The sequence below is a fragment of the Cyclopterus lumpus genome, chromosome 22 (genome assembly GCF_009769545.1).
Source record: "Cyclopterus lumpus isolate fCycLum1 chromosome 22, fCycLum1.pri, whole genome shotgun sequence".
In the NCBI taxonomy this organism is placed as follows: domain Eukaryota; kingdom Metazoa; phylum Chordata; class Actinopteri; order Perciformes; family Cyclopteridae; genus Cyclopterus; species Cyclopterus lumpus.
This window is the reverse complement of record NC_046987.1, coordinates 8,456,633-8,483,192: the sequence shown is the minus strand read 5'-3', so window position 1 is coordinate 8,483,192 and position 26,560 is coordinate 8,456,633. Positions and strand designations below refer to the sequence as shown.

General features: G+C 43.2%; 1 protein-coding gene across 1 annotated transcript in view; it reads right to left on the bottom strand.

Annotated features, from left to right (window-relative positions):
* Positions 1-26,560, bottom strand: part of dlgap2a (discs, large (Drosophila) homolog-associated protein 2a) — a 138,840-nt gene that overhangs the window by 51,781 nt on the left and 60,499 nt on the right. The window contains exon 3 of the mRNA XM_034563478.1: positions 17,790-17,822. Within this exon, the coding sequence (XP_034419369.1) occupies positions 17,790-17,822 (33 nt within the window). The remainder of the gene's footprint in view (positions 1-17,789; positions 17,823-26,560) is intronic.

The following is a 26,560-nucleotide window of genomic DNA, read 5'->3' as shown; positions in this document are numbered from 1 at the left end:
CAACTACAAACTAACAGCAGGGCAAAGATACGCAATTCTCCACCAAACTGCTCAAAAATAACACTGCTATTATATATATATTATATAAGTGTGGTGTCGGCCTATATTGTATTTACTGTGGCATTTGCCAGGTTCTGAATGGTCCGTGTACATTTTGATAGTCGGTTTATTTGGAATAATAATATAATTTTATAATAATTTTATTGGAATAAATCCTAATGAAAGTGGGCGTCGGCTCTGGGGTTAGCAGTTAGCAGTTAGCTGTAGCAACTGGCATCCAGCATCCCGTGGGAACCCCAGCGCCGGGGTCTGATTCCGGGGGTCTCGATGCTACATTGACTCACTATCGCCTCGCGAGGTAGAAGTGGTATTACGAGACACAAAGGGCCGGGACCAGCTAGTCAGCATGCTCATTACAGTGGATATCTGAATACAACACACAACGTTAGTCCATTTTTGGAATGCTTTCAACTAAAAATCTGTCCAGCTTATGTTGGGCTTGCTGCACTGCCACATCGAGCCGCTCCTGTTCAACCAAGCTGCATGTGGCTATTTTTGCATACCTGAGAGGGCTGTCTGGATGTGACAGATGTCAGAAAGTGAGACCCTCTCCAACGCCCCCCACCCTCCCCAGCAGTCAAAGCCTGCACGCTTTGGAAGGAGAAGCTAGCGGAGGTACGGGGGTATTGTCTACCGAGCTTCTGTAAAGAACAATAATGATGAAGGGTGACAATTTGTGTGTGGCTGTATTGTTTTGGAGATACCAGGTGATACAGATTGATAGTGATGTGACCAGGACTATAGCAGCAGATATGCATATTCCTTTAAACCCCTCAAAAGAGCTACAAGTCTATCAGCCGTCGACACTAATCTCTTAAAAAATGATTAGGCTATTGGCAAGCTGTCCCAACAAACGTACAATGGCAATTTCTCTTCTCTAACACCCAAATTTCACCTACAGAGTGGCGAGCTGAAGGCAGCCGTAGTATTTAGCTGCAGAGAGATTACGGTGTCCTGATAAGGGGAAGCTGCTGAATGGCTGAATACTTATCGTGAGTTCGCTAATGATGAAGTGTGTTATCTGTGTTGCGCTCAGCGCTCCTCCTCAGCTCCCCTCTGTCTCTCTCTCTCTCTCTCTGCCAGTTAAAGTGGGGACGGAACGATAGGTGATAGAAATAAATTTAATATAGTGTCAGGATCAGCGGTCCTTGTTCCTCCCAGAATAACAATACTTAAGGCTTTCTGGTTCCTGTTTCTGGTTCCTCTTTTTTGGGGGGGAATTGAACACAAAAGGCTGCATTAGGTAATGCATATCCAAAATGTGTACAGCCCATCTCATATTCAACATCACAACAACAGTAGCAACGGTGTCAGAATGTCTTTCAATCTTTGAATCATTTCCTATTCAAGCACGGATCTCCTAAATCTGAATCTGTTCAAAGACCCCATTTACTTTACAACAGGCAAAGAAATTGAGTCCAACAATGCCCCCACACAAACTATTGCCAAGTGTGGTAGATTGCATGGGCTTATATTTACATGGTAGGATCATAAATCCAGCGCAGCTATCCAGCTATGAATAAATCATGTGGAATGTGAAATTCTGCCACAGGAAAAGCACTGTGTGTGTGTGTGTGTGTGTGTGTGTGTGTCTGTGTGTGTGTCTGTGTGCGCGAGAGAGAGACAGAGAGTAAGTCACATCTTATGTAACAGCGAGGACTGCATTCTCAGGCAACTTGTTAGATGAAGCCTCAGAACTGTTCCTGGTTGCCGTAGCAACACGCTCTGAAGTTCCCATCCTTTGCTGTCTTTGCAGCCACGGAGGAGTTCAGGACAAATTGAGAGATAATTCGATATTGTCAAACTTATTATTTGCAGGGGGGACATAAAAACAAACACACATGCCAAAGGCGGCTTATTGAGAATCTGATGTTTTTCAAGCTCAAGTCAGCAGCAGGTTCGTCACTGACTGTATCCCGGCAGACGGGAAGGTCCACACCAGCCCTCCATCGCTGGAGACTACAGGTCCCCCGGGCCCCCAAGCTATCCACACTCCTCAGCCTGGAGAAGACAATTGAAAAGCTTTCCCCTCCAATGTAATGTTGCTCTCTACACACCACAGCAGCCCAGAGAGCAAAATGACCTTTGGGACATAGAAATGATACCAACAGTCCAATTCAGATCCTTGTCTCTCATTCGCCTGTTGCTCTAAAGTCAGACGGAACATTAGAGGCATAAAATCAATCAGTAAATTAAATGATTTGCTGTGATGGTAATCTGGATCAAATCTGATCAGAGAAATTAAGTGAACTGACATTATTCGAGGTTGGAAAACAATTAGTACAGCTAGAGTACCATGCAATCTCTTAAATGCCACAACATGCACTGTATGACACCCGATTAACACCACGCGTTGATTTGGATGGAGGACGGTTGTATGTCGCTCTGGGGGATGAAGGTGAACGTGGACATATCTGAGAGTGAAATGTAATTAGTGTAAGTGCCTGTGCTAGTGTTTTATTGGCCTACTTTCACAGCGCTGAAATAAAAGAAGTGCTATTGACAGTGCCCTGGGTGCACCGAAACGCATCATACAAAAAGGTTAAAAATATTTAACAGCCCAAATCAGGAGCAGCCAAACAGCAGATATGACCGCTCCATGGAGTTGAAGTGATAAACCTGTTGGCTGTAGAAAGCTGCCACTATTATGCACTAAAGAAAGGATTCTTAAACTGGATTCTGAGGAGCCCCAGGGGTCCGTGGCACTCTATCAGGGGGTTCCACTAAATTATTTGCTATAACATTGAAAAATTACACGTACAGAAGGGAATCATTTGTGCCAATAAAACAAGCATATTGTGTCCTTTACTGCCACCCATGTTAGCTTTGGGCCAATAGAAACTCTGATATGATTCTGAAACACAGCAATATGTTTATTCGTCTTAGTTAAGCACTTACTGAAAGTCTGCTTCAGAAAAGTATGTTTAAATATTTGGATTTATTAACAGTCTTGTTACTGTTCATCTTCTGAAAGTGTTCTGTAAGTTTAGTCCAGATGCAATTTGACTAATAATTATCTAGTTTTATCTTATCTTAACATGATTCAAATTGATGTGTTTCTATTTGCCACCATGTATAAAATTATTACTTAACTTAAGTTTTTAGAATACAAATAGTTCCCCAGACAAGCCACACCATTCTAGTAATAATGTAATGCAGTGAGAGGGCAGATTTAGTTTCCCCCCAGATCCAACACAAGGGGCCGTAATGGCACGAAAGGTGATGAGAACCTGGATTTAGGCTCCGAGGACATCCAGACTGGATCAGAGTCCAGGCAGCTGTCACCTGGTGTTTGAAGTGAAAGAAACGCACACGAAGCAGAGAAAACACATTGACAGCAAGCGTTGAGATTGATTGCTGACAGGCTGAACATGTTCCCCATTTAACGTTTACATCCCTACTTCACAAACTTGTTCCTTCTTATTCCCGTGGGTCTGACTGCAGTCGCTTGGGTGAGTCTCATCGACAAGGCATTTTTGAATCAGAATGTCAGACACGCTTGTATTTGCGCTTGGGAATCTGTGTGCTGTCAGATCGAGAGTGTGCGTGAAGAAGTGTGGCAGGCATGGGGGACAAAGGGGGTGAAGGACAGGTCAGCAAAGTATTGTTAGCAACACTCTGTGTAGTAAATGGAGAGGACACGGCTGGGAAGCTGCACATCTCAAGATGCAGTTCCCACACTGCTCTCAAAGCCATCTCTGACATCATTATTTCTAAAGGGAGTGGAGCCACAGCAGACGTCCATCCCCTCCATTCACCCACCCCATCAAGACTCTCCTGGTTCGTTCCCTCCCAGCTTTGAGCTGGAGGTCGCTTAGAAACAATGCTCGAGCACATCACAACCAGGACCAGAGTGTTTGCCTGGGGCCACACACAGTTCATGGAGAGATGTGACAGTCGCACCTGAACAGCAGCCACCAGCTGTGTCCTTAATATTATTATTATCATTATGATTCAAGGGCCTGATGAATTCTGTGTTTCTGGACTCAATGCCCGTCTAATTTCAAGTGGCTCTTCCCAATGGGGTTTACAAATACTGCCTTCCAACACACACCATGTGTGCACAAGCAATTAGTAAAAACTATTCATCAATTAATCGAGAACACAATCACATGTATTGTCAATGCTTTACACCAGCTGCACATTGTAAAATGCCCTCGTCAACTTCCACGGCTGACATTTCTAATATAATATGGCCTTATAGTCTCCTCTCCAGTATTTGCATCACTGTATTTTTTTGACAGTTTGCCCTATTGTTACCATCATCTATATTTTTGTAATTATGCATGAACAAAGTGTGCTGTACATTTTTCAGTATTTATTGAAATGGTGGGGGAAATTGCACAACATCTGGGTGGTCTGTTCCTCGACTGAAATCAATTTAAGTGCTTGTGATATCCCTCCCACTCGCATCTCCATATGCAACAAGGCGAGCCCCGGAGGGTAACCACCGCATCGTTGCATCACACTGCTTCCTGATTGGCCTCTAATGCTTGTCCTTGAGGCCTGGGCTTTGGAAATCTCATGCACGTGAAAAGTACGCACGGTGCAAATGAATGGGCCCACAACAATTACTTCTCAGGGAGCTTTGAGGATCACCAGCCATTGAAGAATGACTTGGATAACATAGCTATCTTGCTCCTCATCAGAGATCAACCAGAGTGTGGAAAACACGAATTACAAAGTGTTTCATATTTGCAGGTGTGATTCCAGATCAACAAACTGTGTGAGAGTACGTGATCGAACTGTGAGTTAGAAAAAAAGCGCTGTGAAGAGAGATTGAGATTCCTCAACACTAGCATTAAGCAGATCGGCCACAACTCTGTCCCCTCATTCTGACTCCGCAGCGGAATAAAAGTCCCGCCTTCGACAGGCTGTGTGGAAGGGGCAACAGAGGATAGGTGAGGAATATTAGCATATGACAAGGTGAGACAAGGCGAAGCATGCAGCAAGCCATGCTTATGATGGATTAATGCTGTTTTGCATGAGTTAACTGGGAATATATGAAACATGCTGTGAATCTGTTTCACTCAATGGTCAATTTAATAAGATTTAATAACTAATTATCTTTCGCTTGTCAGACTTTAATGCCGCCCGAACGTGAACAATGAGAGGCGTGTGATTTAATTGATGCTGGTCTCCTTATTCAGCACTCTGCTAATGCCATGTGTTTTATCAATCTGATAAAGGCAATAGATAATAAGACATTACCTTGAGTTATTAATGTTGTGTACTCTCATGAAGCATCACTCATTAAGTCCTATTGGGCCGCTTGATCACAAACAGATAAGGAGGAATTGAGGGATGCATTTGTAAACACTGGCTGTGACTGCAATACGTTTACAGGGTCCACAGAGCTGCAGAATAAGAGGATATAAAGTGAAATGGTACTTTCAAATCAGCTGGACGAGATACTTTAGGGTCACCAGATAAGTGTAGAGAGAGTCAAGAGCAAGGGTCACTGTGTCATGACCTCATCTGCTCCTGTTTCTCTTGACTGAGAGGGAGCACTAAACTCTTGAAATCTCAGAGATTCTCACAATTTTGTGATGTAATGGATCACCAGTAAAGTGTTAGATGGCATTTATGTTGTATCTCATCTAGCAGAAACTATTAAACAGGAGGTGAAACTCATGAAATCCATGTTGTGGTGGGAAATTAACTTCATTTACTTAATGGTCAGAAATAGTAAATCCATCACAACCACCTCCCTTTCATGCACAATATCGCCAAAGACATTACATATTCATCCTGAAGAGAGCATGAAGCTGTGTAACACATTTCATGATAATCCATCCCACAACTGTTGAAATATGTAACCATCATAAAAACCATCATACTTGGTGCCCAAGGAAACTTGGATTCATCCTCTGGGGACCATGGACATTGGTCCCGAATTTCATGGCAATCCATACGTTACTGACACTGTCTTGATGTTTCGGTCCAGCCAAAAGTTGTTGGACCAACAGGCCGACGCACCAACACAGACATTTGGAGACGTCGCCATGGGCCCTGGAAAACTGTGATGGATATATTTTTTTCTGACATTTTGTTGACTAAAAAATTAATCAGTTACTTCAACCATAGATAGATAGAATAATTGTTACATGCAGCTCTACTGTATATATAAGCCCAAATCAATGTTCCTGCGCAATCGAACTCTCAATGTCTGGCAGAAACACACGGTCCCGTACCTCCCTTCACACCGGCACTGTTGATTATAAATAAAAATAATAATAGAAATAATAATCCAGCTTCCATCAAGCTGTTGTCACTGAAGCCGCGCAGCTGGTGTCATCCCACACCAAAACCCAAATCAACCTCTCTGAATCAGGTTGCACAGAAGGTCTCGTTCTAGCCATCAACACGTTTGCTGCTGGTGTTCACACACTCAGCAGTGCGCGGGAGACTTGTTTTGTTTACCAGTATGGACTTGTATAGATATGTCTTCTGTGTTCCAGAGGGAAATACCACAGGTCACATTACCCGTACAGAGGCGCCGACACGGCCGACAGTGATGGATGTTTTTTTTTTTTTGAATGAACGTTAAGTGGGGCCGGCTGTCACAGCGTGCAGAGTTTTACAATGACCACTAAATTAAGTATCTCACGTGCACTTCAGGGGAGCTCAAAGGTAGTGACCCTGCTGCTGCAAAATGTGCATATTTAAAAAAATGTAACTCCTGCCTGAATTCTTTTGCTTTCACGAAAAATGCAAGACGGGCTTAATTCAACCTCCGTGTGTGTCTTGACGCTTAACCTCTCGGCCTCAAGTAATGTAACTATAAGTGCAAGTAGGCAACGGGGTGTGCTGCGTTTCAGTAAAAGACATCTGATGGAGGGCCAAGAGTTATAGCGTGCATCCATCATCCACGGCTACACAGCATCGCTTCCTGCCACGGAGATTAACCCGACGTGACCTCCACTGAGGCCAGGTAAGGAATGAATGTTTCATGAGGGCAACACCAGCATTGTGTCGTTATGAGGACCCTTTGGGGAAGTGGGGCCTTTTAGGGTGAGGACACAGCACACACTATTAACCCCTCTGATCTTGGAGTATTGCCACGTCAGACTGATGCTGGTTATCACACACAGACCCGAGCAAAAGGGCCGGGCTATTACGTCCTGAGGTTAGCTTGCTGAAGGAGGAGCGGTGATTGAACACAGCCGGTGACAACAAAAGGCTGCACTCATTCCTCTTTTCAGACACGCAGAGTGAATTTCCCCGGACAAAAAGAAACCAAATTTGAAGCAATCACAGCGACACTTTTTGACGTGATTCACATCACCATCGGAGGCTCAATCTTAAAACCAACTGCCCCCTGTAGTTAATGGAGGAATCTCTGAGCAGTCTCACCAATAAATCATTTCAAAACGAAACACTTCTCCATGTGTGGGAAGAGAAATCATTTGTGAGTGAATCAGTCTCACTCATGGACGATGACGGGGAGGGAAAAGTAGGGTTTTGCTGTTTTGTCATAATTGTTGCAGGAAATAATGTCAATCCCCTCCAGCAGTTCATGCTGTGAGCATTGTTCCCCTCTCCCTTGTTTATGTTCTTTGAGGGAGTCTTTCCTTTCTAAAACCAGCTGGGGGTAGGTGGGGGGGGGGGGGGGGGGGGGGGGGGGGGGGGGGGGGGAGGGAGATGCGTTTATTTTTAGCAATGAAAAGTGTATCTGCAGCTCCAGGGCTGCACCTCCGAGGCACGCAAGCATATCTGTCATGAATGGGAATGAGCGGCACTGTTAAAGATTTGTGTTGGAAGTGCTCCACGCGTTTAATAAACCTTTTAATTATGTAAAAAAGAAAACTCTGTGTCTTAGAAGTTTGAAAAGCTGGCAAGACAGCTCACCAGATACAAAGTGCGAAAATGAAAATAAAATGTGAGTCTCCATTTGGTTATTGGCCTGAAATATTATGTAACTACTACAGGATCCAGTTTTGTCATAGCGATAATGGCGACGTTGTTTCCTCAGCATCATTACATTTTCCTCGCTAAACTTTTGGTCCTCTGAGCATATGTGTGTTAATGTCGCCACCACTATTTAGCCCGACTCGGGGCAATGCACTCTGGGCCGGTGGGAAATCTGCCTGGCTTGCTCAACTTATTTTGTGTACACCTGAGTTGCACTGAGGTTAATAGCTAATAGAGGTGCAGGTAGAGTGGTCACTGAAGTATATCCCAAGTTCCCACATAGCGAGATGTGCATGTACCCAAACAGGGCGTTATTAAAAAATGTATTTGGCACATTACTGGTAAAATTTTGGGTTTTCACATGAGCTGTGAGGTTTGTCTCCTGCCATTAGGAAAAGCAGGGTAGAAAAGAAAAAAAAAAAAAAAAGCCCTATTTCCCGCTGGCTGGCATGCTTTCGAGAATCCAAAGTCTTTTCCCAATGCTACTGAGCCAAATATCTGGCTGAACGAAGAGGCTGCAGAGCAAGATAATATGATTTTGGTGCAAGCGCGTGAACTAGAGAGGAAAAACACAGAGTGAGAGGTAGTGTTTGGCAATGAGACCAGCACATCCTTGAATGGACTGAAGAAGTAGCATCAATGTTGTTCTGTAGGACATGTGTTGTATTCATTATCTCCCACGTCACGGTGATTCAGTGTCACTGAGAGACTGTCATAGGGCACAGAGGACTGAGTCTCCCTGTTACGTAAAGAGATTGCGCTTCTCTGTGACCTCAAGCTGTTTGAGCTGATCAAGTTGTAAACAATGCACCACAATAAACCGATGAGCACTGTGTCATCCGGCCACGGCCCTGCTTGTTTTATGAGCTGCTCTGCCGGCACAATGTCAAATGTCAGCGCCGTCAATCGAGAGTCGACCATATTGCAAAGTACATAAAAACGCTGGTGAAAAGGAGCCACCTGATGCTCTTTGTGGTGGAACTCAGGTGGGTGAAAATAGGAGTGTTCATGATTCAGCCGTGCTGCAGCCTGACGGTAGTCTTATGCTCTCTCGATCCATTCTTCTGAGTTCTCTGAGATGATACATTACAACAGTGTGCTCGCTATTCAGTAGTATATCTCCGGCCCTGTCTAATGCTTGGCAGGCCATGCGACGCATCCTCGGAGACTTAATGAAAAGAAAAGTGCGGCAATGAACTTTGATTGCGAGGGTTTGCACCTTTCTGTAAAGCACTAGCATCTCTCAGGTGCCATCACGCTGGAGAGCGATGATTAATGTCTGCGGGGCTCCATATATACACGGGACCCTTGATCATATAGGCCAGGGCTGACCAAAGAGAGAAAGAGAGAGAGAGAGACAGTAGAAGCCTTATGTGAAATTATGATGGTGGTTCAGTAGGGAATTTGTTATTACAGTAATTGGTTCTTGTTGCGGAAAAATCTGAAGAGTTCATGCCTGACTGGGTGGAACAAACAAGAGAAATTCCCACCTTTGCCCCCGAGTGTGTGTGTTCTCAAAGAGGAAGGGGAACGGAGAGAAAGAGAGAGGTGGTGTAGGAGAAAGATAGCAAGAGGCTCCCAGAGGCCAGGTTTGGGGTTTAAATAAGCAGTTCTGAAAGAAGCAGCGCCCGCAGGGAGAAGACCTCAGCATTGATGACCACAGCAGTGTGAGGCTTCTTATTAAGAAGAGGACCAAGGCAGGACACATGGAAGTGAAGAAGAGAGAAATGGTACTGAAGATAAAATTACCTGGCCGATTAATGTTTTCACCAGTCTCAGTATAATGGCCTTTTTGAGTTACATAATGCACTAATACAATTACACTGTGAGAATGAGGCAAATGAGAAAAAGTGAAAGAACAGGAAAAAGGAGTCAGACAGACAAGACATTGTACAAAAGTACTGGTGCACTATTAGAGGACTTTCCTACCTGAATACAAATGCTAATGGTCTACTACAGTTTCATTTTTATAATGGTTAATAAATAAATAATAAACGTTTTTAGATTGGTCATTATACTTGAATCAAGTATTCTCTGTGTGAATCCTTTATCCCGTTTACAAGCCCAGAATCAACTAAATGGACTCAAAACTTTACTGGTGTTATGTAAGTACTTACTGGTGTTAAATATAAACAGAATAGCAAAAAGACTCAATCAAACTTTAACTTCAGCTCGCTTATCAAATGTTTAGCTTTAGAAAAAACTAAAAAACAACTCTCAAGCTCAAATAGAGAAAACATCCACCGAGAAGCAACTGAACCTGACCAATCAGCAAACAGGGGTTGTTTAGAGCAGTGCTGGCTCCTCTCAGAAGACTAAAAGGTGATGCATTACCAATCATCTCCTATTTTTCTTTTCATTCCTGCCAAAAATGTGCCCATCTTGTAGACTACATGTCGCTCTTTCTGAATAAATCTGGCAAATCTTAACGTTGCCTCACAAGCATCAGATCACACTTGTTGTGGTAGTTACGCCGTGGATTTGTGCAGAATATCCTGAGGTAAGGTGTTTTATCCAATTGTCTATTCTCAGACCGGCAACTAATCCAAACTCAAAACATATTTACTCCTACCACTGCTAAAACCCCATCCACATGATAAAGTGGAGTGTTTGGCATTTAACTGCCATCATGAAATGGGAGCTGAAGGATTTCTGCACCAGGAGTAAAGTGATGACTCCCCCCAGCCAAATTTGCTGGTGGGAGCTTTCCTAGTAATGAGACTGTTTGCATGCTGACGGTCAGTTGATCTTGTTATCACCCCCAGAGTCAAATAAAACCACATGAGCTACAGCGAAGTTAGAGGCAGCAATGAATTCAAAAGCATCACTCTCGTTTTATCGACCGCATTCCGCCGCAGAACATGAAACTCATGGGTGATAACGATACAAATATTTGGAAATGTATTCATCAGTGAGTCATCTCGCTGAAAGAAAACAAGTATTGCATTTTTGCCTACAAGCTCTCGCTGTGTTTAAAAAAAAAAAATTGTTCGCAAAAAGCCCATCCAAGACATTCCCCTCTGAGTTGGTTCAAACTTTCCCCGATGTCTCTGCTGCCCAGTCTGTTTGCCTGGAGGGGCTGTCGAGCTTTCCCCGTGCTATCCCAGGATTCTCTGAGCTAAGCTGCTCTGTATGCGCTCCCCTGCAGCCATTACAGCCCAACCTGGACAGCCTCTCACCTGGGAGAGACACGCACAGAGAGTCAAGGCTCCATACTCTCACCTGCATCCGGATTGGGAGTGCCGGGGGATTCTCATGTCACATTGCGGAATCAAAATGCTGACCGCAGTGGAATGAGACTAAACTCACACTTGACTCCCTGAGATCCATCTTGTCGGGCTTCGAGTTTGTGTCTGAAGCTCAGAGGTTTTGAACCAATCGGCATCCTCTGAGGAGCTATGGTGGCACCCAGGGGCGAGGTTGTGACGCGACACAGAGAGGCGACTGCGGACATTAGCACAGACGCTGCTATGGTATACGTGATATCTGAACTGGAGAATACAAAGAACAAAGAGGACAGGCTTTTCTCAATGGAAAATATGTTTTTTTCGCTACTTAGATTGACAATCACCTGCAATGTATCTTTTTAAAGTGACTTCCATTTATCCAAACAGTTTCCAATGGCGACTTCTCAGATAGTCCAATCAGATCGGATAAGAAAGAAACCACCTTTGATTCAAACGTCTGCGAAGGCTGCTGAGGCTCTCTCTGGTCAGGTGTCTGTACCTTTGCCTTCTCATTACTCTAGCCACGGATTGTGGCGTTCCTGGTGACTCAGAGAGTCACAGATTGAGTGTGAGAAAGAGAGAGGTGCTCCATTTAAATCTCCAGAACAGATACTTCCCCTCAATTTTCACATGCCTTCACTCAAATTGAAGCTAGATTCGATGACATGTAATATCTGAGGGCAGTGCCAGCTATCTGCCACAACATTCTCCCCGTGGCTTCCTTCATTATGTTGGCCTGATAAGATTTTATATGTTGCATACCTAACTAAAAGGGTCTCCCTGAGCCATCAAATGTGCTGAAGGGTAATATTAAGTATAAAAATATCAAAGCGGGGGACTAAAGCATCAGAAAAGTGTGTGTTGAGTGACATTAAGTGGTGGTTTTGTGGCTCTCTGTGTGCGTCTGCGACTCGAAAGAGAATGAGGGCTCGAGAAAGCTGAGAGCACAACTTTGGTTACTTGATGATAAGCTCCAAAAATTGACTGCATGCTGCACTTTTTCCATGCTGCCTGGGAAAGGGGGAGAAAGAAAATGTTTAAATAGCATGGTTTCTTAATCCCACTTCACTGGGCAGCTGCAAGGCAATCTTCAGATATTATATTTTCTTCTCACTCTCCCTGCTCACTCCCTCTCTTTCTCTCTCACAGGGCTGTCAGTGACATAAAGCTGCTGCTTTGCCATCCTCTCAAACACTAAGCCCTTTGCAACGTAGTGTAGGGGCTGGGAACTGCGCTGCAACCCGATGTTGCACTATTGGCCGCCAGGCTGCTTGGCTACTTGACTGTGTGTAAAGTACGGTGTAGGGAACACAGCCAGGTCTGCTGGCAAAGGCCGGTGAAGCTGCCGCCCAAGATCTCAGGGCCAAAGGTCACTGAATATGCCAACTCACACAGAAACTGCAGAAACTGCAGCTTTGGGAGGTTTAAACACACAGTACTAACAGGAATAGTTAAAGATACTTAAGCTCTTACAGTTCCTCTATGGAGCACTCAGTGGCACTATAACACAAATTGGATGGACATGGAGGTGACTTAAAGTTGAACTGAAATGAGAATTCTTCTTACCTTTTGTGGAAAGAAAAATAATGATAATGGTTACTGTGCATATTTAAAAAAATGTTTTAAACAGAGAATAAAATCAGATTTTTACATATTTAAGCCTAAATTCTGGTTGGGTTCCAATGGCAGCGGTTCACTAGGCCAAATGGCCAAATGTTGGTGTGCTTATGTGTTTTACCTTCTTTTCAACAAGCCTTCAGCAGTGGTTATGCACTGTGAGCACTTAACATTTTACAACATTTCTGAAGACGTTACTAAACTCGTTAGAATTCCCCCGATTATTCCCAGTACCACTGATTTTAAAAAGCATCCTGCTTTTTTTTACTAGATTACCAGAAAACATCACTTATGGAAACAATAGAAACTAGTATGGCTGTTGAGCCTCTGTGTTGTGTAATGCACAGCATCAGTACTCCCCTCACACCTACCAACAAGCCTCCTCTATATTGGACACTGACCTTGGCTGGCGGTCTGGCAGGCATCCTATTTGTCTAGCCAACATATGATGTAAATGGGTTTCTGAAAATTAAAAATCTATGCTGCCCAATTCAATATAGGACCATGTTTCTGGGCACGGGGAGGAATATGCATTAGGGCGTAACAATATTAGCTACAGTATCCAAGACGTCTTCCATTCTCCTAAGTAGTTGGCCATTGAATACATACAATGCTTGAATATGGTGGGGTTGGCATTTGTGGAACCGGCTGTAAGAGTCGTAGAACAACACAAGGGAGCTTGGTGCTTGGGGATCACAGTTCAGATCATGGACCTTTGCAACATGGGGAAGCTTGGTTGCCAACACATTCATTCAACAGGGTTGGGGAGCAGGCACCGAGGACATATGTAAAACATTAAAATGGCATTTTAGGATGAATTCCGAAGGACATAAGCCGATGGACATAATCCAGGCAGCGGCTATTTTTCCCTAACAAAACACAACAAGCAGATTAATAGCATTACAATGTAATTATTAAGAGACGGGGTTGCCCACTCACCCTTCACTCTCCTGCACTTTCTTTCTCTGTCCTCCTTGATGCATCCCACACACTTCACCTCCCTCCACCCATCATCTCTCTCGACCATTTTCTTTTTTTTTGCTCTCACAACGAAGTTCAGGGTCTCTCTGAAGGCTTAGTCGCTGATGAAATGCTCCTACGTTTGCTGTTGGTGATTAAATCTATCCACGCATCAGCTGAAGGACGCGGCTCTTCCCTTGACTCAAAAATAGCTGTGATTTCCTTTACTCAACATGGGAAATGCAATATGAGATTGGCACCACATGTCAGACCTTGAATTGACTTATTTGGAATTTTCATGAAAGCTTATGTATTCTCAGGGTATCTTCTTAATAATCTCACTTTTGTTTTAAAGTCACGGAGTTCCAGTCAAGGGGAGTCAAGTGTCTTGGACTTCTCAATGATATTTGTTTAAGGCCGACCCGTCTATGAAAGTGTCCTCCCCATCCTTGTTCTACATAATACTTCCTACTCATCTCGGTGTATTGCATGACAGTGTGTTCTTTTATGTCACAGTGTTTTCTTTTTGGGGGGACTTTCTCTTTCCACTGTTTGGTGCTGTGTCTTCTTTTATATCACTGCAATTTTAGGGCACAGCCCATTTCACCGAACAACCAAAAGAAAGCGGTAAAGGATGCATCGTTTTAAAAATAAAATAACAATAATGTGGGCTGTCCTGCATGGATAGTTACTACAAAATGAAAAAGAGCGAAACACAAATATTCTACAAGAGTTATTTGTTATGCTGACTGAGCAGCTGTTCCTCTAGCAGTTAAAGACTCACATGTGCAGATTCTGTTCAGTATGTAGAATACTGCTATGTGACCGCAGATTAATTACACAGTTTAACGTGTGAAATATAGGTTTACGACGATCGTTATCTGCCAATATTCAGTAAAATACGCAATATGGGCATCGGCATTTATTATTTTCTCGTTGTGGATCCTTGATAATGTTACATTGTAAACGACCAATCCATATTTAAATTAACAGGAAGATAGCTATTAAAGTTAGCAGCACCGCCAATGGACACCAAACGGAGGTTCCTTTCAGTTACATTATGATGCGTTCAGGCTCTGTCCGGTGAAAATAAATATTGGGCGAAAGTCAATTATAACGTTATCCCGATGTGTTCACAGGTAATCTAGTAAAATATAGTGTTGGTGAGAAACTTGAAGGAGATGTTTTCACAACCAGATAAATAGATATTAGAGATGAATTATGACCTGTTTATACTTCCTCTAAATATCTTTTTAAAGAAAAAGCATAATTTAAACTACTAAAGATAACATTTATCAATAAAAACACAATGTTCTATTTCCTAATCAATTGAATCGTGTGTTTTTATGAAGAAAAGTGATAACATTTAGAATTGTTGATGGTTCACACTGACTTGAGAGCACTGAAATGATTTTTTGAAAGGTGGCAAACCTTATAAATAGCCTGAAGACGTGTAGGTCAGCAACAACAAAGAGATCTGTATCTGTCAATATGGATCCTCAATGATCAGCAATTAGTATCTGCGTCAAAAAAAACGTGATCCGATCCTCACTCTAATCCAAGGAAACAGGAATTAACCCATTCTTTAAAACTACACTTAAACTTTGAAACAATCACAAACTGAAAAAGTCCCTTAACAGCCCCAAGAATCATAAATATCTATTTCATATCATACGGCCTCCTACGACAGCGTCCGACAATCTTTTATGTGTTGCTGATGCATTATGAGACGTGGGGGTGAGGGTCCCAGCTGACAAGTTGCCCCCGGCTCAGCATTCGGAACATAGACAAAGGGACCAGATGTGCAAATGTGCTTGTTTGCACATCAAACTCTCTCTCTCTCCATCTCCCTCGCACATCCTTTCTCTGTCTCTCTCGCAGGACACCAATTACCTGCAGGCAATAAGGCCTCGGTATGCCTTGTGAATGCACTCGAGTCTTCTCCGACTATCTCCAGAGCAAACACACTAACATAGAGGTATGGGCGGAGTATTTGATTTGATTTTGAACACCAGTGACAATATGATACCTCAGTTTTAATAAAGATTATTAAATGGTACTATTTTGTATATTGAAAAGTGTACTCTACTGCTCACTATTGTTATATTAACAAAGGCTAACATGACAAAGAAGTTAGCCATAATAACAAACCCACACATAATTACCCACTGCCTCTGCAGTTTTCCTCAGCTTTACGCAGCGTTTGAGCATCTTTCAGCCGTTTCTTCTGGTTTTATGGCAACTTTGCTGTTTAAGTTTACTCTCAGCTCTCCTCAGTCTCACTTCTAGGCACAGCAGGAGCTGTTTTCAGCAACAACAAACACACTACCAAATAAATAAATCCACTGTATGCAACCTGCCCAGGAGCTATAGTGGAGCATTTAGTTCATAACAAAACACGTCTCCACCCACGGCGGTGGGTGGAGACCAAAACCTAATTAAAAGAAGTGCAAATATTGGTCATTTATCAGTTGGCCAGAAATACAACTCTGAATTACGTTGCACCATATCTGCTGGATGTGTAAACAAGCAACTGTTTAGCAGATTCTCTTCATGAGCTGAGACAATATCAATGTTGTGTTAGCTTCTTCTGCTAGCCAAAGTGGCCATTTAATGCTGCTTTTACAATGTTTTTTCAATTATTTTCTATTTAACAAACTATGCTACACATTTGACATGCATGTGATTAACGTCGTCTTAACGCTAAGAGGTCATGCAATATGCCCTACCTAAATAAAAGTATAAACTGAGCAAACTTATGCTTCAACACACTGAGTTAAGGCTTCGATACCACACAGTGTCTCTCTTTTCATCCAGGGTTGGTCTCTCTCTGGAGGTATTAGGGACACCACACTTCTTCTCCATGTGGCTCTGTGGCCCCGATGCCCTGTGCAACAAGGAGCAACACCATGGAGGCGCCTCTGGTGCTCCCTTCTGTCCGGCTACACACCCGTTTGCACACATAACGTACTGTGCACAGCCACACATACACACACTCTCTCTGTCCTTCCCTCAGGCCTCTATTCTCTCCGCTCTCTGCCTGTCTGCGCAGGAAGGTCACAGGCACACAGTTATCGCGCTTGATTTGATTACGTCTTAATCCAATCAAGCAAAGCGGAGAGAGCCCCATCGATTTTTGAGACATAGAATAATGCTTATTGAGGGACATGGTTGATTCCTGGACAAGGTTAAGTCCAGGGGGAAATATCATAACTGTCACTGGACATGTTCAAGGGTTATTTCTAGATTCACCCCTCTCACTGCAAAATGCAACCAACGCTGTCAGCTCCTGTTGTATTTACAGGAAATTTTGGGTCACTATTGTTTTTGTGGGATCGTCAGTAGTAGCAGACTCACATATGAAACCCAACAACAGAGAATAGATGAAACGCTTGAGCAATAATGACCAGCGGTAGCTGAGGAGAGGGACTGAAGAGGAACAATCTTCCCTCAAAATGCAATCCATGCAAAGAGAGAGAGAGTGTGGCTTGAGGCTCGAAATTGTGGGAAGGATTTGCACATGGCAATGGGGAATGAGAGTAGTGTCAGAAGTGCATGGACACTCATGGAATATGGAATGAGATGTGTACACAAATTGTAACATTCAGTGAGATGTGAAGCAGAAGCAAGTGTGGTCAGTCAGCACTCTGAAGCTGTGTCATGCAGTCAATCAGTCGGGTCAGTCAGAGTCACCTTAAATGCATAAAGATGGCCGCCTCCTGGGGTTAAGTTTGTTGAATGAATTCATTCTGAATGGCTTAACAGTACAGTAAGGGGTATTAAATGGAATCAAAACCAGGAGGACACTATCTTTATGTACAGGGTATTTTGTTCGGCGTGGCACCTAAATCCCGGCCCGCACCGTTGCTTTTGCTGAGATGATGAAGACTGAAGAACAGTGTGTCTGCAGCACAGCGTCGCCCCCGCTCCACTTCCCACCCTCCCCAACAGCAGAAAAGCAAGGGAGATGACGATGAAAAAAGCTATTGGGGAATGGCGAGGCCCACTCACCTTCTGGTTCACCACACAGTGTGCACTGTGATTCTAAACAAGGACCAAAGAGAGACAACAGGAGATTAATAGAGGCGACACATATGCGAAAGTCTATAAGTGTGCATGTGTGTACAAATGTCAATGTCCCCGCCCTTTATATGAAAATATTAACAACTGCTATTCAGGATTCAACATCTCTCTCTCTCTCTCTCTCTCTCTCTCTGTCAAAAGCAAATAAAAAAAATTTGAACAAATAACATAGAGAACAACGGTGCTTTTTTGTTGTTGCTCCTAATGTCCTTTCACAGTTGTACCCATGTGCAATATAATAGAAACCCAGCCACCGTGGATAATGTGACCATCAGCCAAAGGCGGTTGCATAAAAAGACAAAATGATGCAGAGACAGGCATCAAAGGGAAACAAATTAAAAATAAGAAATCATATTGCCTCAATTTATCACTGCCATGTGCACCAGATGCCGTGTGCAATAAATATGAACACGGACACCTGGGTAAGAAATTCAGACTAAAGCAAAGAAAAATCCATTGATTGCCATCCATCAGTTTTGGTATTCACGTTGGGAAATATCCTTCAATTCAAGCATATATCAGCTTCACATGCATCATGCATTTATGCATTATTCCCATGCCAACATAACAGCACACTGTACTGTAAGCCTCAAAATATAATTGAATTCCCAGGAGCCAACAGAGTGAAGGCAGCCTCCAAAATTATGTTAATCAAATAAGATTATTAAATGGGTTTGGTTTTTATAGACTGGCATAATGAACAGAAGGATGAGGAAAATGTGCTCTCTTTCCTCAGGCCTTAGTTTTCACAGACGGCCCCAAAACAGCTGGGGCGTGTCACTGTTTGTCTGTCGCCCCTGACGTATAGCTGTGGCCAAGGTTGGTTTTGTGCGAGGGTCTCCTTCATCTAATCACTGCTAATGAGGGGCTTAATTAAATGTGCAACCACCTTGGACTCGTGACTTTTGGTGAGAAACAGGGGGACAGCTCCTTTGATGGGTCAAATCCCTCCTGCAGCAAAACATGTCCATACATTCTCAAAAGACTAAAGCGCTGCCGTTTCTAGCTCTCCTTCCCAGATGACCTTGCTCATGGGCAGAGTGCAGCGAGGACAGCTCGGCAGACCAGCGGACGAATGGAAGAGCCCTTTGACAGGTGTGTTGTCACTGTCAGTCTGGACAGGTTAAGTGTCTCATCCCAGAACTGTCTGCTGGTTCTTTTTCTGGACATTTGACTCACAACACTCTTTCAGAGCACCTCTTCTTTTTCTCTAGTGCCAAAATGCTTTTCTTCAATTACATGTTGATCAAAAAGCCAAGTCCTATAGGATTCAGTTTCCATTGCTATCAGACAATGCTGCACACTCACACCACAGACAAACGGAGAACACTGAGGACTGAAAAGACAATTCCACTGAGTAATCCAGCTGCTGTTGTCACTTTGCAGAAGTAAGTGCATCGCCGTGTGTCTTTATTGGGATGTCTGTTCTCATGTGCTTTTGTGGAGGTTGGGGTCGGTGGGGTTAAACCACACTCAATGACTGTGGCCTGCACTGGCAGAAATCCCAAGCCTGGAGAGAATTTACTAGTTTAATTAGTCTTTTCTACTTCCCACTCCCTACACTATAATTCCACAGAGTCAAAGCAAGTGGCTCTATTAGTTTGCCCTGTCTGTTTAAATTTAAAGTGCTCTTGGATATCTTTGTGAGGAGCCCATATTGATCTTGGTCAGGCTGTTATTACAGTATGGGAACTGTTCTTGGGTGATTCTCATTTGCTTTCTAATTGAAGGTGTAAAGTGGCTGCCAGCCTTTAGCAGTCAGCTAGACTTATTATGCTTCCGCTTTTGAAGATAAGCGCAATGGTGTAAATATCAATCGGTGCAAAAATGGCCTCCCCACACCACGCTCTCGCAGCAAGTGAGCATCACGTTGGTTGCTCACTGAATCGGTTACTATGCAGCTCTGTTACATCATGTATACAAAGTAGGCAACCTGTCAGCTGGGCACTCAAGATCAGACTGTAGACATAACCACTTATCTTCCTATTTGAAATAGGAAAAAACACTTTATTTTTATTGGAATATTTACTGGTAATTACATCAAATATAACGAACAGCTGAAAGGAAACGTTCAGCTCCGTGGCGATTTCCCTCGAGCCACCCGTTTTAGATTTTTGTGATGAAATGAGGAGGAATTGAATAGATAACTCCTCATTTCAACTTCCCGAAACCGCTGTTCTAAGGCGAGTGGCAGGGCTGGCTGTGGTAGAGCATGTCGTCTCACACAATTGGAAGTTTGATGCCCTGCTCTTCATCCTTAGGTGGAGTTAAATGTATGTACCTGTATGTATATGACGTTTTTTGAGAAACAGGTTGTTGTCACTTTTCACGTGTTGGAAAATACACACCTACTGTGTCTGTGGTAACATCTGGCCGCCGAGTCCAGGGCAGACTGGTACATTAGCGCTGTTAAAAGTGGCGCTTTGGCTGCTGTCCGTGGTGCTGATCTAAGGCTCGTTTGCGGGATGGGAGTCGCGCGGTGAGCCAATCAATGGGGGCAAAACAATTGTCGGCTTTGCAATTCAGTGGTTTTGTGTGTCCGTGGGTGTGTGTGCGTTCAAACATTCGCTTGTGTTTTGGGAGCAAGGGCCCAAGAAAAAAAACGTGCACCGGGGCCAATCACTATTATGTTAAGCTGCTGGATAAGAGAGAAGAATTCAATGCTAATTATTAATTAATTAAGATTCTACAGGCGTTCTCCCAGCTCTGTGAGGCTGTACACAAGGTAAATGTAGATACTATTACCGTTATCATACTTCTACGCATACAAATATAATCTCAGGACACTAGAGATGGTTTATTGCATTCGTGCTTCAAAAATAGAGTAAAAGTGGACTTTGACCTCTTACTGGTTGTGAGTAAACAAACAGAGAGATATTCACAGGGGTCTGTGGAGTCCCCTGGTATCAGCCCATCTCCAAACACAACATACACGGTGAGCAAATCCTTAGCCTTGATCTGATAATGTATTCATCCATAATTAAAGCCTTCATTTCCACATTAGCGCGGCTTGCTCACACTTTCCCTCACTCTCTCTATCTTTCTCCGGTTCGTATGACATGTGTGAGATACAGGTGCTAATTAGCTCGTGCTAAGGCTGTTCTTGGCTTTTTCACAAGAATGCAGAGTCTCCGACAAACACACAAGGTTATATAAAGCGAGGTGTGACACCACAGGTGCAAGGCCTTCCAAAACTTTTATTGGGGGAGTTGGTGAATTTCCCAACGACTTAGCATATGCCGAGAGGAGCGGCTCCGACACTGTGCTCGTTTACTCCGAGTTGGGCAGCGCACAGATTGCGGGACACAAGTCAAATAAAGACTTGTTTATCTCGACTGGGTCAATAGGGAGTCAATAAAAGGAAGTGCACAGCGATCCACAGCTCCCACGGACGTGTGCCGACGCAGATGAACCAACGCGACCGTGTGCTCACAGGCATGACCACACACACATCAACCGACTATACCGGAAACAAATCACAGTGTCAACACACTACCACGCCAACAGCTTCGAGCCCCATCCGTGTGGCCGATCACCAATTTCAGTTTACCTTCCCCTTGAGTGGCACAATCCATCTTTAGCGGGGGCCCCCTGTGTATATGCAGCCTCCCCCTGGAGCTGATCCAGCACTTCTCAGAGGAGACGCGGTGCTGAGCGCAGGGTTGCAGGGGAACTCATCATCGCATCAGTGTAAGCGCTGCCTGCTTCTAATTACCCTGCACTGTCACCCTGCATTGTATGTGAACAAGCTTGGCTGCAAATATGAATTAAACAACACCGGTGGTATTTTATGGGATCAATATTTGTGAGTCTGAGGCTTCAAGAGGTCATTTGACATTTTAGGGAATGCTCTTGTTTGCTTTCCTGCTGAGAGTGAGATGAGAAGATTGGTATCACACTCATGTCTGTTCATTAAAATAATAGCATCCAGCAGTTTTAAAAAGTGCTGGTAGTTGAATATTGTGTTGTTGTTTTATTTGTACCCTGTTTCCAGTCTTTATGCCAAGCTAACGGCTCCAGTCTCTACACGTGAAAGTATTTTAGATTTCCCAAATGTCAAAATCAACATTTACAATGAGCACTATTTACCGGCAGGAATGACATTTTACTGCCACAGTGACATCAAAGCTATTATAAAATATTGTATAATGTAGATCATGTAATGCATTAATCCAGCTCTTAGATTTATTGCATCATGATGTAAAACATTATACTCAATGATAATTAGAGAGCTGATTGTTCGAACTTGAGTTCACCGTAGGGCAAATCTGTCCGTTACATACAGAATCAACACTCATATTCAGGGCAATGAAAGCACAATAAAAGAAGATTATAAATCAGAGAACCACAAACATCAGTTCCTAAAACAAACAGGGAGTCAGCACCTGTCATAGAAGGAGCTCTTTGTCAAAGATATTCATAATATTCCCTCCTTAGAAGGGAAACAGCTGGCGTCTGACATCAAACAGCAAGCGTTGAAATTATGCCAGCCATTAGTGTTTGCAGATGAAGACGCTGTGAGAAATCTACAAACAGCTTCACTGCTGTGGGAGCCCCAAAACGAGGTGCATCGGGATAAATGGTTAAAAGAATAAAACCTTTTAGTCGGCTCCTGTGGCTGTACGTGGACGTAACAGTGGACGTTCAGAGAGACGCAAGTGCTGGGATCTAAGCACGACCTTCAGTTACCGACAAGCACTGCCATTCTGCGGCGAGTAAAAAGACATCACATGTCAAGATGTCCCCTGTCTATTCAAGAAATGTGTGTGTGTGTGAGTGTCTATGAGGCCATGGATGCTAACTAAAAACCCAAGCACATCTTGCTGCAATGAGAGATCCATAACACTGCTGTCAGTATTATTGCTGATGCTGAGGATATACTTTCTTGAGTTTGAGTTTGCAAGTGACTGTGGTTCAAATATGTCCAATATCAGGTACAAATTATGTATTTAAAATCAGGTACAAATTATGTGTTGACGAACAACGCAAACACAAGTCTGTGTGTGTGGGTTAAGGAAGTAACCTAATATTGATTATAAATCAGAGAACCACAAATATCACTAGTATGGCTAATATCGGGGTCTCCAGATAGATAATGGAGACTCAGGACTAGGGTCTGCTGTGGGTCTAAAGTAACCCTCCCATAGTTAAGGAAGCCATTGCCATATTAGTGCTGTCATCATCAGCTTAGAATATATCGTCTTTGTCTCACAAACAATCTTTGGCTGATTACAGAGAGCAGCCAGAAGTTAGACTTTGGCCGTCGGGTAAGTTAAACAGTAATTATCTATGGCTGATGGAGTCTACCGCCAACAGCAGTCGTCATTTCAACCGGCGCGAACTAAATCAGCACTGGCTGAAAATGAGAAGCTTGCCGTGTGATTGTTTTGTAAGTTTCTGTTTGATAATAAAAGAGCGAGGGTGGATGAAGATTTGATAAGAGATTCAATTACATCCAGGTTAATTGAGTATTTTATGGGATGGAAATGGTTGTTGGAATCCGAGTCTCTAAGTGATTGTAATGATCCTATTGACTTAATCAAATTATCTGATAATGTTTACAATGAACGTGGCATTTATAACAATAAGGAGTTATCTCATGCCAGGTTAAAAAGCTGTGTTGTATCGTCCTCTCTGGTTGGAAGTTCTAATGACAATCAGTGGCGTCAGTGTAGCACACTTCTCCATCACTGCAGCAGGGCGAGAAGTAAAACCATTGACGGGGAGCAAACACAAGATTTTCAGGGGGTTCAAGTTACTATTTAAAGTTGGTTTCAACTAAGTGCATATCTTAAACCCTATTCTGTTTTGTAGATGTTTGAGTGGGTGTGGAATCATTTAATTCATTAAATCATTCATACATGCTTTCTGCCTGTAAAGAGCAGTGCATGGATCTGAAACGGCATGTACATGTATGGACATTTAATACGCATGCACACTGAATGTGTACTGTCGTACAGTTTGAGGGTGGAAACAAACTGTGTTCCCACTGTGTTTGTACATATCAGGAAACATTTAGTTGAGCAGTTTTTTTTCCTACATTGGTCCTTGAGCTCCACAGCTAACAGCCTGACGATGACGATAAGAGGAAAAACCCAGACAGAGAGGACTGAATGGATGGATTTGATTGGAGGAAGGTAAGATAAGGCCATTACAAAAGAGGAGGAGGTAAAACATATACCATCGTTTTTCCATCAACCCCAAGGGCCCTAGGTCAGATTGATAGGTAGGTTTCTCTTTCCTCCTGGGAGCCGAGGGGAGTCGAGAAGAAGGGGGAGATAAATATTTTAGGGTGGAGGAGTCGAGACCGTATTAAAGTGATTTGCAGCTTCTAAACGGTGCTGAAGTGTGGATGATGGAAAAAAGAAGAGAAGTGGATGTGTGCAACAGGGAAGGACAAGTGAGGTTGGACAGATGGAAAAAGATGGAGGGCCAAAGCGAAAGAGAGAGCTGCATAGACAGAAGTAGACAGAGGGACTTGTGCGGAGAGGATATTGATGGCCTCCTTCACGCCCCAGCAGCCCTCTGTCTTACTGGAGCATCTATCAGGAGCTCTCAGCCCCGTGGATGGCCATATTGACACGATGGGGGCGTGTGCACCAATGACACGTCCCTCACTTCTCCTTCCCCTGCACGTGCACGCCCTTTTTTTTTTACTCCATCCTCCCATCTCTCTCTTTTACTCATCATCATTTCTTCTTAACCCTAACCCTAACCCTCTTTCACAGATCAGAAGCGACAATCCTTATGAGCCTCCGCGTGTTTAGTTTGCAAAGAGGAACAAACAGCAACATGATGTGAGTCAGTTATTTACTGTAAAGTACACACCAGTGCATCCCAGGATTGTGACGGACATGTGACATGTTATATAATCTGGAGGTACCTGCAGGTTTAAACAGGCTCCACTTATAATCAGAGAGTTCCGAAAAGTGCCCATCGTACTGTGCCAATCTTGTCATCTTTGGGCTCAATTCACATTAAATGTGTTCTACTAAAAACTGCAGCATGTGGAGCATTTCATTGTGTCATAAATCTGTGACAGCCATCTTTAAATTCATGTAAAATAAGGTCAAACCTTTACAAGAAGCTGACATCTCTACAATAACAGGTTGAAAAAACCCACATGTTTATAGTCTTCCTTAAACAGCTGCGGCTCTGTGGAACTATAACATAATTTCACAGTGAAACGTTGTTGTCATAAACACACACCTGTAAGTGCAATGTAGTGAGTCAGCATGCGCTGGGTCTCTAATTAGTGTAACAACGTTTCTTTTTACAGTATACAGTCAACATCCTGAATGGACTGAAAGGAGGCTGAATCGATGCCAAGCCAACGCAGCATCACCGTTTGTCGATGTGCTTCGGTAACTCATAATTTTAAAATCCCTCCATTCGTGAAAGGCACAAATCCCACTTCCAGACAACAATAATGAAGGCTTGCTTTTAACTACACATGTAGTGGATTGTACAAGGAAAACAGGGGGGGGGGGGGGGGGGGAATGTGATGTCCCACAACTGTTATTTCTACAAATCAATAAATGTAATCATTGTCGAGCTCTATTCTAGCTCATTGCCTCCAACATGCGTGCGTCATCGCGCTCGATAACAGCGGAAAAAGAGAGTCTGTCAGGCAAGTAGTCGGCAAGGGCGAAAGACATTGTAGTTTTGTGCAAGCAAACAGGACAGAAAGGGGTAAGACGGCTCGTGTTTGTGTATCCATGCGGTTCTCTGAGGCGTGTCTTTGGTTTGCCTCCTAAAACAAGTGTAAAAACCACATGACTGTTTGGAGTTGTCCTCGTGTCAGTGAGGTTCAATTAAGGACCAAGGTGATGCAAATCTCGCCATTTGCATCAAGAAAGAATGAGTCTTGATTGATGTAAGTAATTTGGTTTGAATTAGAAACTCATCTCACGGCTGTGAGGTTTTTAATAGAAAAATCAGATTTTCAGGCCCAAGACTAATTTAGATTAATGTTTAATTTGTGCAGAACACCAAACTCACATTTACATGACAATGGCACCAGAGTCAAGTCCCGTCCAACCATCTGGTCAGAGTTGTGATGCTGTTCACTTATTCTTTGATGAGATAGTTAGTGATTTGAATTCATAATTGTTAGAGTTTAGAGCATGTGTTTTCAATTTGCATTAAAGAATGTACGCCCTATGAATGTAATTACTGTAGCTAACAGAAGAAGAGTAATACGTTGTTGTTTTACTTATTCTATACCATTTACCCTGAGGACAAGAGGTCAACAGGTTTAATGTGCAGGCACGGAACAAGGTTTGTTTCGTGTCTCCCCACATACCTCACACACCCGCGCACCACACATGTCTCAGGGTCATCTCAGACTGATAAGGAACTAGACAAACTGTTTTCCTCATTCTGTGTGGGATAACCACTTGCTTCAATAAAAAGGACTGTCTGGAGAATGGCGAGCCAGAGTGTTTTGGAGATGTGCAGAGCTCAACATTCTCCTTGCAGCAAGTAAAACTACGAGCTCGAGTCTGTCATCTGTGGTCATTGGAGTGTGGGTCTGATAATTGAACTAGCGGGGCTTTATCTTTATGGTAAAAACCCCACATAATTAACAGATTTTCAATCATTCTTTTTAGGTAAAGTTTATCTACAACTTCTTTTGTGTTATCTTTAAACAGCAGTTTGGATCTTTTGCTTTATCTTTAAAAATATTAAAAAATATA